The 12,999-nt window shown below is 31.8% G+C and overlaps 1 protein-coding gene across 1 annotated transcript; it reads left to right on the top strand.

Annotated features, from left to right (window-relative positions):
• Positions 1–9,974: 9,974 nt before the first annotated feature.
• Positions 9,975–12,000, top strand: LOC123211302 (adenosylhomocysteinase 1-like). Its single transcript, XM_044629929.1, has 2 exons — positions 9,975–10,743; positions 10,927–12,000. The coding sequence occupies exons 1-2, from the start codon at positions 10,033–10,035 to the stop codon at positions 11,671–11,673; spliced, it is 1,458 nt and encodes a 485-aa protein (XP_044485864.1). The 5' UTR covers positions 9,975–10,032; the 3' UTR covers positions 11,674–12,000.
• The last annotated feature ends 999 nt before the right edge of the window (positions 12,001–12,999 follow it).

Raw genomic sequence — 12,999 nt, 5'->3', positions numbered from 1 at the left:
TTGAAGGGCATTGTGGGATATGACATATTTATATATGGCTTTAAGGGGGTTGAATACTGACGTCATTAATCAAGATATATTTGGATAAATTAATATGAATTGGTTTTTATGAGATGGATAATTTGTGAAATGTAAAGTTTTATGAAAATAGTTGCGTGAAAGTTGAGGTTCCACGTAACGTGGAAGGAATTCTGTATGTTCAAGGTCTGAATTTTCTTTTGGGCAAATGACTTAATCCCACCAAGGTATCCTAAAAACTTAAAGTATTTTTTTTTTTTTAAATTTAAATATTTATTTATAAATTTTTTTTAATTTTTAGTTAAAATTAAAGATAAAATATTATTTTATAAAATAATTTTAAAAACTAAAATTTTATCATATTTCTTTTCTTTACCTCCTCCCCTTACTTTATAAATCTAACAGTTTCTTTTTACCTAAAATTTGAAAAATAACAATTCCATCTCTAGGATTTTAAAACCATCATTGGAGATGGTAAAGTTCGTCATTTTTGACCGCGTTCGTCCTCTCCCCCAAGTTATCTCTTTGTGTCAACTTTTTCCCACCCATCGATTAAAGAGATTAACTCCGACGAAGACAATCAAAGTGTTCTCCTCAGAGATGAAGATGGTCTTAGACAAAGAGGTCTCAAATGGTCGTATGAGGCCGTCTTCTTCTCAAACAAAAATAATTTCTTCTTTGTCAAAGACGAAAACACTCGTCGGTGGGTGAAAACAAGTTGGTAGAAGGAAACATGATATAAATTTTAAGGTTCTAAGGTTTAAGGGTAAAATAACAATTTTATCATTGCCTATAACTAAAAATTTTGACTATAATTAGCCTGTAAATAGGTATTTAGGTTTTTAGGATAAAACTTAGATGAAAAATAGTCTTTTGGTTATTATTTTTAACAAGAAAAATATCTAGCATTTATATGTGAAGCAATAAGATTTAATAAATAAATATATTTATAAAATAATTTATTTATTTAAATATTTAATTAGATATTCAAATAATTTATCATCATATAATTATATATTATTTTATATTTTAATTTTAAATCAATAATAATAATAATAATATTTAATTAAATAATTAAAACTCTAAACACATAATTTTATTTATGAAATAAATAAATATGTTGAAGAAGCACTTCTGAGTTAAGTTAAAAGCTGCTTCTTCCCGCTGATGTGGCCACGCCGATGTCCTTTTTCTCTAAGTCGGTAAATGTTAGGAGGCGACATTTAAAAGTTGGTGTTTGGGGGTTGTTGAGGGTATTATGGTCATTTCAGAACTTCAACAATCTTTTATTATTTTTTGTTTTCATTTTAGATTCAATGCCCTTCTACACCAACCTCCAGATGACGACATTTTTCATCATTTCACTCTTTCTTTCTTTCTTATTTGAAATTTTTTTTTTATATTATTATTTTAATCTCACTTTATTTTTTAATTAATCTTAAAATGAGTTTAGTATTAAATATTGAAAAGGATTTTTATTTTTTTTTAATCTTTAAATTCACAGACTTTAAAAATGGATACACTAATTTGTTTCAAATACGATTTTTTAAATATTTTAAAATAAATTATTTTTTTTGGTCTTACGGAATTTCTTTTCAAACAATAGAAGCACAATTAATTAAAAATGATTTTACATAAAAACTAATTATTTTGATAAAAAAATTAATATGATATTGGATTAATTACTATTATTTTTCATATTTAATTAAAATTTTTCAATTTTATTTTGTTAAAAATTTTCAATTTTAACTATTATCATATTTGATTAATTAATCTAATATGTATGGATATTCTTAATTAAGATGAAAAAAAAAACTCTTAAAAAATTTATATACTAAGAGTAGTATTATATATATAATTTTTATATATAAATATTAAGATATCCTCATACGATTAGATAGTTAAAAATTAAAAATAAAATAATATCAAATTATTTAATGATATATTATTATTTTTATACATAATTATGTACATAATATTATTAAAGATTTGAACTATAGATTCTTTAATGAATGGTTGCATGCTCCCACCCAAGGTTGAGCCTCCATACAATTTTCCACCCACTGAATACATTAATAATATTTTCTTGTTTAAAACTCAACTTTATTTGAAAAAAAAAAAACTAATATTATAAGAGAAAAATAGTAATTTCACCTTTCATAAAATTTAGAGAAAAAAAAAAAGGAAATATACCCCTTTAACGAATCTTACTATAACAGTTTTAAACATAACAATTTAACTATTATATAAGTTTAAAATTCTATAATATAGTTTTTGTGATTCATCGTTGGAAACCCTAGCCGCCAGAATCTCATACAATCCTAAACCCACTAGAACCACCGCCCACACAAACTCAAACTCAGTAGAACTGCCACCATATCCAAACCCAAACTTAAACTCATTAAAACTATCATATATAAACATTTAACTTTTTTATAGGTTTAAAAATTTACAATTCAAGTTTGAAATCCAACTTGTTACGGCCATCACCAATCTAAACCAAAGCTGACTAAAACTGTCACTCACCCAAAACCCAAACCCATTAAAATTGTCATCTCCTCAAACCCGCAAAACCTTTTACAAGAAAGAAGTGAAAGAAACTAATAAAGAAAAAATATAACACTGATGAAATTTTGATATACAAAGAGCTATTTTAAAATTTTATTAATTTCAAGTAATATAATAATTTCAAAACAATAATACTATTTACATATTTTTAGTATATAACTTAAGTATATAGAGGATATATCATCATTTGATTAGATGATTTTAAATTAAAAATAAAATAATATTTAATTATCTAATAAAATATTATTTATATATTTAAATTGTGTATTAAAAATATTTATATATAATATTACTTATTTTAAAAATAAAATAATTAAATATGTATGATAATTTAAAAAAAAAAAATTGAAGCTAGGTATTGAAAAGTATGACAGGTGATTAAGTGAAAAAATAGTAGGGTTAAACCTTAAATGGAAAATTATAAATCAGTTAATTAATATAGTTGATACATAGAGACAAAATGAGAGGCTGTGACAGTTAAGCTAAATTAGGTTGGTTTCTAATCTAATAAATAAATAAAAACTAAAATTATGAATTGGATTGTACTGCCAGTCTCTCACCGAACGCTCACCAACCCAACAACATGATTTTGTAGTAAATAAATGGAAGTTTTGAGATAACATATTAAAGGGAAAAAATAAAATTAATTTAAAAAAAAAAAGAATATTATAAAAATTTATAGTCAAATTTTGCACAGGAATTTCCATGATGATTGAAATTAGGACTTGGAAGTATGAATTTTTTCTAACATTGATTCCAATCCTCACTATGACTTTTTTTGATACGTTAGGATTAGGCCACCCTTCTCCTTATATTAATTAATTAATTTATATAATAAGCCATGATATTAATTAATTAATTAATTTTTTTTCAGGCTTATTACCTCTTAATCTTATCTCCCCCAACATTTAAGGAAACATCATCAAGAGGTTTTATTTATTATAATTTATCAACTACCCTAAACCATAAAATGATTAAGGTATGTTTGGTACAACTTATTTAAATAAACTTTAGGTGAGATTAGATATAATCTTTGTAAAATTAAATTTGTAACACTTAGGAGAGCTCATTATAGCGCAATTTCTCCTTAGCCCTAAAGTAAATGTAGACTATACCACACGGGTAGTCCAATCACCGACGTTTGCCCCCATGTCTTTTTAATTAACCAACCCATCAGAATCTCTGTTACGGGGCCCTACTGAATTCAGTGAACGGTCAAAGGCTGCAATCACGTTCTTAAAGCAACGTTGATCAACTTGTAGGGTCCACTAGGTTTTAAATGGTGTTAATTTGTAGCAAGAAAAGACAATTGCCCTTACCAACTCCATTACTTGGCTTTGCATTTGGAAATGATGATGTCAGTTTATCGAAACTTGCGTTGCTCCTCCCATTTCAAACCCTCAATTGTAGTCATCCTTGTCAAACTATCTCTCCGACACCTTATGCTTCAAACCAACAAAGATTTGCTTATATAGTACTTAAAGTAGTGTAATTTTTCGATTTGGAGATTAACTTCCCCGTCATTCTGATGTGAACCTTAGGAGAACCATACCTCAAAAGCTAGCTATTAAGATGAGAGAGTCCAAGGCCATATAAACCTCACACTAGTTGCTCATACTTTCCAATATGGGATCCAAGTCTCATACCTTACATTTGGGATCGTAACATACCACCACGCTCCGCAGTCCTGGCGCCCACGCGGGCTGGCTGTGCACTAGCTCCCTGCTAGCCCCGGGCAAACACTGTAATGTTGGCGTCACCACCCGCGCCACACGATTGCAATTGGGAGACATAGTGATGGCTCTGATACCAAATGATACGAACTTTAGGAGAACCACACTTCAAAAGATAGCTATTGAGATGGGAGAGCCCAAGACCATATAAACCCCACACTAGTTGCCTATATTTTCTAATGTGGGATCCAAGTCTCATACCTTGCATTTGGGATCGTAACATACTACCACGCTCCGCAGCCCCGACGCCCACACGGGCTGGCTGTGCGCTAGCTCCCTGTTAGCCCCGGGCGAACACTGTAATGCTGATGTCACCACCCACATCGCACGATCGCAACTGGGAGATATGATGATGACTCTGATACCAAATGATACGAACCTTAGGAAAACCACACCTCAAAAGCTAGCTATTGAGATGAGAGAGCCCAAGGTCATATAAACCCCACACTAGTTGCCCATAGGTATGTTACGATCTCAAATGCAAGGTATGAGACTTGGATCCCACATTGGAAAGTATGAGCAACTAGTGTGGGGTTTATATAGCCTTGGGCTCTCCCATCTCAATAGCTAGCCTTTGAGGTGTGGTTCTCTTAAGGTTTGTATCATTTGGTATCAGAGTCATCACCATGTTTCCCAATTGTAATTATGCAGCGCAGGTGGTGACACCGACATTACAGTGTTCGCCCGGGGCTAGCAGGGAGCTAACGCACAGTCAGCCCGCGTGGGCGCCGGGGCTACGAAGCGTGGTGGTATGTTACGATCCCAAATACAAGGTATGAGACTTGGATCCCACATTGGAAAGTATGAGCAACTAGTGTGGGGTTTATATGGCCTTGGGCTCTCCCATCTCAATAGCTAGCTTTTAAGATATGGTTCTCCTAAGGTTCGTATCACATTCCTAATTGTTATCAACAAAATTTTATTGATGGCCACCATCTTTGGTGCCATTATGCCATCAAAATCATGTCAACACAACCCCTTAAATTTATGGGTAAGCTGCTATAATATCGTGTAGAAATATCAATAGTTACAACTGAAACCAAAATTTTTTAATAGGATTTAGAAACTAGAATCAAAACTTGTACAAAATTATCCCATCAATTTTGATTGTATGATGTTCCACAATTTAACAACTTATGTTAGTAGAAAAATTTTTCTTGAAGTTCTCTAGTAATTTCTCACCACTATTTTTGCTGAAAATTTAACAACTAAATTTTTTTATATGTCAAAACTAGGTGTTTTGATTAATATTTAATGTTTAAAGTTGTTAAAACTATGTTTAAAGTTGTTTAATGACTAATGTTTGAAGTTTTCTAAGTGTTTTGATTGTGTCAAAACTATGTTTGAAGTTATTAATTAATATTTAATATGCTAATTAAGTATATGACATAAAATTCTTATAACCGAAACATGGGTAAATTCTATGCTTCCAATTTTTCAAGCACAACACACCTATCCCCAAATATAGGACACTGATTCCTTTGCTTGTCCAATGTACGCTCTTGCAAGTCTAAAGCTCTCAAGAATGTTTGCCAAATGAAAAGGGATGCCCGTCCGAGCTTCAAATACACTTCTGATGCTAGTTGTTGTGCACAACTTTTATGGATAAGATAATAACATTTAGATTTTGGTTTTGAAATAAAAAACATTCCAATCTTTTGTGATAATACAAGTTATTCAACTTAAAAAAAATCATATTTTGCACTTTAGAACAAAACATATAAATATTAGACAATATTTCTTGCATGATCATGTTAACAAGGGTGATATTTGGATTAAATTTATTGATATTAATTACTAACTTGCTGATATTTTAACTAAACCTCTTGATAAGGAAATATTTTGCTATATTTGAAGAGAGTTTGACATGATCGATGTAAATCAAGTAAGTGCATAACTTTTGATTTGTCTTGAAACATAATTGAAATGACATTTGTGAAAATATACTTACTTGATTTTATCATGTTTATTTGATATGATGCTATCTTGGGTCTACATGAGTTTACTAATATGGTTGTGGACTTAATATGCTGAAAAATGAGTATTTGTGATTTTGTACTTGGTTAATGCATGTATATACTTAACATGTTGATTATAATGGGTTTGGATGATGTTATTGGTTATTGACATGCTTTTGCACTTATGTGTGTGTATATATATTCATAACATTATTAAATGCATATTTATGCATGCTAATATAGATATATGCAACATTGCACATTTATAACATTTAGTTTTTATCACATATCACTTTGATGACTTTGAATGTGTTAGCAGGCTCGTTTATGGCTATGGGTGCAGATTGGAGTAATTCAAGGGAGCAAATTCAAGAATTCACCTATAATAAAGTTAAAGTGATTTAAGGGATTGATTGACAAGGATACCAAAAACATGTTGAAGTGATTGGTGAAGCAATTGAAAGAGTTAGATGTTGTTTCAAATTTGAATATTGTAACTTGTCCATTTGTAATGCTTTGTGTATAAATAAGGCAAATATAAGAGATAAGGGAGAGATATCTTAGAGAGTATTGAGGGAAGAGAGAGCAACTTGAATAGATCATATGAGCGACTTGTATATTTCTTTATAAAGATTGTGAGTAATATATAAAGGTTGAGTTTTACCTGTAAGCACTCTTGTTTTCATTTACTTGATGTTTGTTGGGAACGCACATACATTGAAATCACTGCAGCAAAATCCTCACACTTAGTTACGAAACATTGAGTGAGGTTGGAGGAATGCTAAGTTAGGTTTAGATGTGTTGGTTACAACAATTTTTGGATTGAGAAAATACCCATGTGACAACAACCATCATAGTCAACAAATTAGTCAAACTAGTACATAGAAAAACATGTCAAGAAAACTATTTGTAGAAAAAAAAATTTGTTGAATTTGAGATGAAATTAAGTGAAAGAATAAGGTATTAGAGAGGCAAGTGAGGAGGATTTGTGTAGACATCGATTTTAAGGTATGAAAAAGTTTAACAATGAAATGACATTTTTGTGTTAATTATATGTTGTAACAAAATGCTTTTTTTTTTTTTGTATCATTTTGTTATAAAACTTTTATTTTTGAAAAAAAGGCTACTTAATTGGCAACACAACTTGGTACCCAACCTTCGGATTATGGATTTGGTTCCAATTCTTTAGCAGGTGAAACCAAAATCAAATGATCCAATAAAAATTTAAATCAAAACCTATTCAAAGTAGGTTGATTCTAGGTAGAGAACTAAAAGTTAGGTACCTAACAATTCCAATTCCAATTTCGATATTTACCTTAACCCTACTTAATTCTCTTTGCTTGTTCAAGGAGAAAAGGTTATATAAATATCCAAGGGGCCAAATAAAGGTAAGTTATTTTATAATTAACAAAATGAAACCAAAAAACTCTCATACTTACTTTTTGGGAATAAGAACGTGATGAAAATTTTATGGAATATAAACTCAAAAACTACGATAACATGTTGTATATAAAAATTTCCTTCCGTAACCGCATGCATGAGTGTGCGCTTCACCATGCATGGGTTACGCCACTTAAAAATTTCATATATGATGCATCATTCACTTATCTGACATGACATTTGATGAATGGACTTACACTATTTATGCATAGTCATTCCTCAACTTAAAATTTTGTATTTTATGTTTAAAGAAATTCTTTCTTCATGCTACATATACAAACAACATCAACTAGACATGAAATGACAATATTACCCTTATGATGTACCTGTGGGTGTTACACCATCAATCAATATAAACAACTTATTAATTCATTATTTAAAAGATAAAAAAGTGATGAAAACATCAGCTTCACATATCCATTGAATTAGTTCTTGTCAATTCTATAACTTTTATGACCATGTTCTTCATTTAAACAAAATAGGTCAAGTCCATCTATTAAATAATAAAGTTAAAGTGATTTAAGGGATCTATAATTAAAAGTTCACCATCTATATTTATGCATTTTAAGAGATCTATTAAACAAAACATGTTACATAATGATGTCAATATTTATGCATTTTAAGAGATCTATAATTAAAAGTTCACCATCTATATTCAAAATCCGTATAACTGAAAAATGCAACTCCTACTTACCTTTCCTCCCCACCTCGAAGAATTAGAGCCAAAAATTATTATTTTTTCTTGCTAGAACTGTCTTTCAAATGGTTGGAATCTTCATTCTCCACTGAGGATAAGGACAAGTTTTAAAACTAAAGATTGATATTACATAAAATATATTCATAACATGCAAAACATGATTCCTTATATAGAATAAGATAACAATTGGTGTAACGGTTGCGAATCATTTGTTCTTTTTTTTTTTTTAAATTTTTGGCGTGACAAGATATCTATATTATCAATATAACATGCTTACAAATGGGTGTGCACCCTCAGTGCACAATCGCTTATAAGACCAAATATCACATTTTTTCAACACTTGTCTATTTTCTCAATCCTATATATCAATATATTTAATAAAATAACCAAATTAACCTTATAATGTATTTATGGGTGTTACAGTTACATGACTTGGTGAACATCATTGTGATCCCGATATGGTATAAGAGTAATTGCTCTTTAATTGTGTTTACTAAAATTGTGGAAAGTAATCCGAAGACAACATAAACTGTTATTATATATTGGGGAGATTGCAAAAGTTGTGATGAATTGTGACTCATGTTTTTTATTTGCAACCTATAGATGAGATATTTTTTATTTGAGTCTTGTTTTTGAGTTATAATTGATGTAACATCTACCAACTAGTCATTACTTGAATGGTTAATCTTATAAAGCAAAAATAATGATATTTTGTTAATTATAAATAATTTATATAGAAAATTAATTTTATCTTTGATAGTAATAATAAAATTTAACAAATGAATGAATATTTAAGTTTTTAAAAGTTAATAGATGTGAATTTGGTTTATAATAAACCTTGCGTGGGCATAAGTCTTTTACCCTGGGGAAAAATTGCCATTTAAGTCTAGAAGATAAGAAATGGTTTGAAATTATGTTTAAGTTTAAATTAGTAAGAGTAGGGTAATAAACAATAGACATATATTTTTAATATAAAATTAAGAATCACAATCAAACAAAGTTTTACTTATGCCAGAAAATAATTTCTCAAATAATAAGTGATTTGATGATATGATAATAATTCAAAATGAGTTGGACTTGGAACTTGTGCGACTTTACCAAGCAAGCGTTAGCGTTAATGGAGTAACAATTTGTAATTACAGACAGCCGTACAAAAACTTCTTTGCCCTATATTATACTTATCCACTAAGTAGAGATTGATTCAAATCGAGTTAGTTTGAATTCGAATTCAAATTTAATTTGACCGAGTCTAAAATGAGTTAGTTTTAGTCAAATTCGATCAAATTTGAGCTCAAGCTTGAGCTATTTGTCAGGTTTTTAAATTAAAATTTTTGATACAAAACGATATTTTTTTGATTAATATATATTAAAACAATGTCATTTTAATAACAAAAAATAAACTGGATTAAATTCAAGCGTAAAATGAGCCGATTTTAGCAGATTTCGGTTGAGCTCGAACCTAACTCAGCTCGAATCTAACCCTACCACCAACCCCAAAACAAAGCCAATCTCTTCCGCCCATTTCATCCTCAAATCTATTTATACATCCTCACTCTCGACTCTACCCTCGCTCACAACTCTCCATTTTGCAGAGATAAGCCGACATCCAATCTTAACAATGGCTTTGCTTGTCGAGAAAACCACCTCCGGTCGCGAGTACAAAGTCAAAGACATGTCCCAGGCTGATTTTGGCCGCCTCGAGATCGAGTTGGCCGAAGTCGAAATGCCCGGACTCATGGCTTGCCGTGCTGAGTTCGGCCCTTCTCAGCCCTTCAAGGGCGCCAAAATCACCGGCTCCCTCCACATGACCATTCAAACTGCTGTTCTTATCGAGACTTTGACTGCCCTTGGCGCCGAGGTCCGTTGGTGTTCTTGCAACATTTTCTCTACTCAAGATCACGCCGCCGCCGCCACCGCACGTGACTCTGCGGCCGTCTTTGCCTGGAAGGGTGAGACTCTGCAGGAGTACTGGTGGTGTACCGAGAGGGCTTTGGACTGGGGTCCCGGTGGCGGCCCAGATCTGATTGTGGACGATGGTGGTGACGCGACGTTGCTGATTCACGAGGGAGTTAAGGCCGAGGAGATTTATGAGAAGACTGGGAAGTTACCCGAACCAGCTTCTACTGATAACGCTGAGTTTCAGATTGTTTTGACTATTATTAGAGATGGATTGAAAACTGATCCCAAGAAGTATCACAAGATGAAGGAGAGATTGGTTGGAGTTTCTGAGGAGACCACCACTGGTGTTAAGAGATTGTACCAGATGCAGGCTAATGGAACCTTGTTGTTCCCCGCTATCAATGTCAATGACTCCGTCACCAAGAGCAAGGTATTCTTCTTCTAGATCTATGTTCTTTTTATTCAGATCTGGCTTTTATGCTCATTTTTTGAATATTGATATTTGCTCGACCTTATTTGCTCTTTTTGGAAATTTAATTTTGGGTTTAGGGTTTAGATCTGATTTACCATTTTGAATTAGAATTGATTTATTTTTGGTGTTTTGTGGAAACAGTTCGATAACTTGTATGGATGCCGCCACTCACTCCCTGATGGTCTAATGAGGGCCACCGATGTCATGATTGCTGGCAAGATTGCTGTTGTTTGTGGTTATGGTGATGTGGGGAAGGGCTGTGCTGCTGCTTTAAAGCAAGCCGGAGCTCGGGTAATCGTCACTGAGATCGATCCCATCTGTGCTCTCCAGGCGCTTATGGAGGGACTCCAAGTGCTCACGCTTGAGGATGTCGTCTCTGAGGCTGACATCTTTGTAACCACCACCGGAAACAAGGACATCATCATGGTTGACCACATGAAGAAGATGAAGAATAATGCCATTGTTTGCAACATTGGTCACTTTGATAATGAAATTGACATGCTTGGACTTGAGTCCTACTCAGGTATCAAGCGCATCACCATCAAGCCCCAAACTGACAGGTGGGTCTTCCCTGAGACCAACTCAGGCATCATCATTTTGGCTGAGGGTCGTCTCATGAACTTGGGATGTGCTACCGGCCACCCTAGCTTTGTGATGTCATGCTCCTTCACCAACCAGGTGATTGCCCAGCTTGAGCTCTGGAAAGAGAAGAGTAGCGGCAAGTATGAGAAGAAGGTGTATGTTTTGCCCAAGCACCTCGATGAGAAGGTGGCTTCTCTTCACCTTGGCAAGCTTGGAGCTAAGCTAACCAAACTCACACAGGCGCAGGCTGACTACATTAACGTGCCAGTTGAGGGTCCGTACAAGCCGCCTCGCTACAGATACTGAGCTGGAGAGATGGAGAAAAATCAATGTGTTCGGAACTGGCTTGATTGTTTGTTTTTACAATTTGAAGAAGATTTGTGGTAGAATATTCGGTTGTGAGATCGAACTTTTTATTGGTAGGAGTTTTGTGTTGGTGGTAGGAAAGTATGGAAATTGAAAGGTCTCAGTTGAAGACCAAATGGGGTTTGAATAAGGATTTGATGGGGTTGTGTGGATAGATGCTGCAGTTTTCTGTTTTGCTGGTTTGCAGAATCTTCTTATCAACATATTATCTTGGCAGCTTCAGTGTTTAATAGTTTTAAAATATTTATCTTGGCCGGTTTTATTTCATTAATTTTTGTATGTGTGTGTGAATTCATCTAAAATTGAAGAGGATTCCACGGCAATTGGAGCAGAGGCTTATTGTTCTAAATTTCTTAAAGAAGTTTACTACACCATAATCTGAAAAAATGAGAACATTTCTAACTTTGAACTTAGATGACATTGTCTTAATAATTCAACTCATAAATACCTCAAGAGCATTTAAATTTACTCAACATAAAAAAAATAGGCCAAAAGACCTACTTTCCTCTTATATTTACTCCATTAAGAAATTCTGGTTCATTAATTTTAAAAAATTTAAATATTTAGTTACCGTTAATGAATTCGGTCAAATGTATGGGTACAATTAGACGTTTAATGTGGTAATAAAAAAATTGAATTTTCAATGTATGATAATATAATTATTATATTACAGATTTTAAAAAATGTACATAATTTGATTCAAATTGTCAAATAATTATAGTTCGATTTGGTTTGGATTGAAATTTTTCTGTTTGGGTTGCACTTTCTATGAATTTCAAACCGAATTAAATCGTAAATGGTATGTAGTATATATATATATTAATGATTTTAAAAGTTTCAAATAATAGAGTCGAATTGTTTATTGAAAACTTAATTTTTGATATCTTATATTATGTATTGTATTGTATAATACACTTTATAAAAATAAAATATTAAATTGAGACATCAATATTTTAAAACATATCACAAACACTCTTAATGTTTTAAAAATTTTCATATATACCACAATTATACCATCATTTTCTTTAAAAAATGTATTGATTCGTATTGACAATATGTATCGAATTATAGGATATGTATTGTATCGTATAATACATTTACTGTAACTTATTAATTTAATAAACTTTATAATACACATCGTTTCTCACATATATTATATCATATCGGATCATATCATATAATACGTATTGTGTATCATAGAATACTGATAATTACGGTTCAAATCGTAATCTAAATAAGACCAAACCGTATTTTTTAGTTTGGTAT

Source organism: Mangifera indica, chromosome 3 (genome assembly GCF_011075055.1).
Source record: "Mangifera indica cultivar Alphonso chromosome 3, CATAS_Mindica_2.1, whole genome shotgun sequence".
NCBI classification, from domain to species: domain Eukaryota; kingdom Viridiplantae; phylum Streptophyta; class Magnoliopsida; order Sapindales; family Anacardiaceae; genus Mangifera; species Mangifera indica.
Note: the sequence above shows the minus strand (reverse complement) of the source record. Positions and strands in the feature narration are given on the sequence as shown.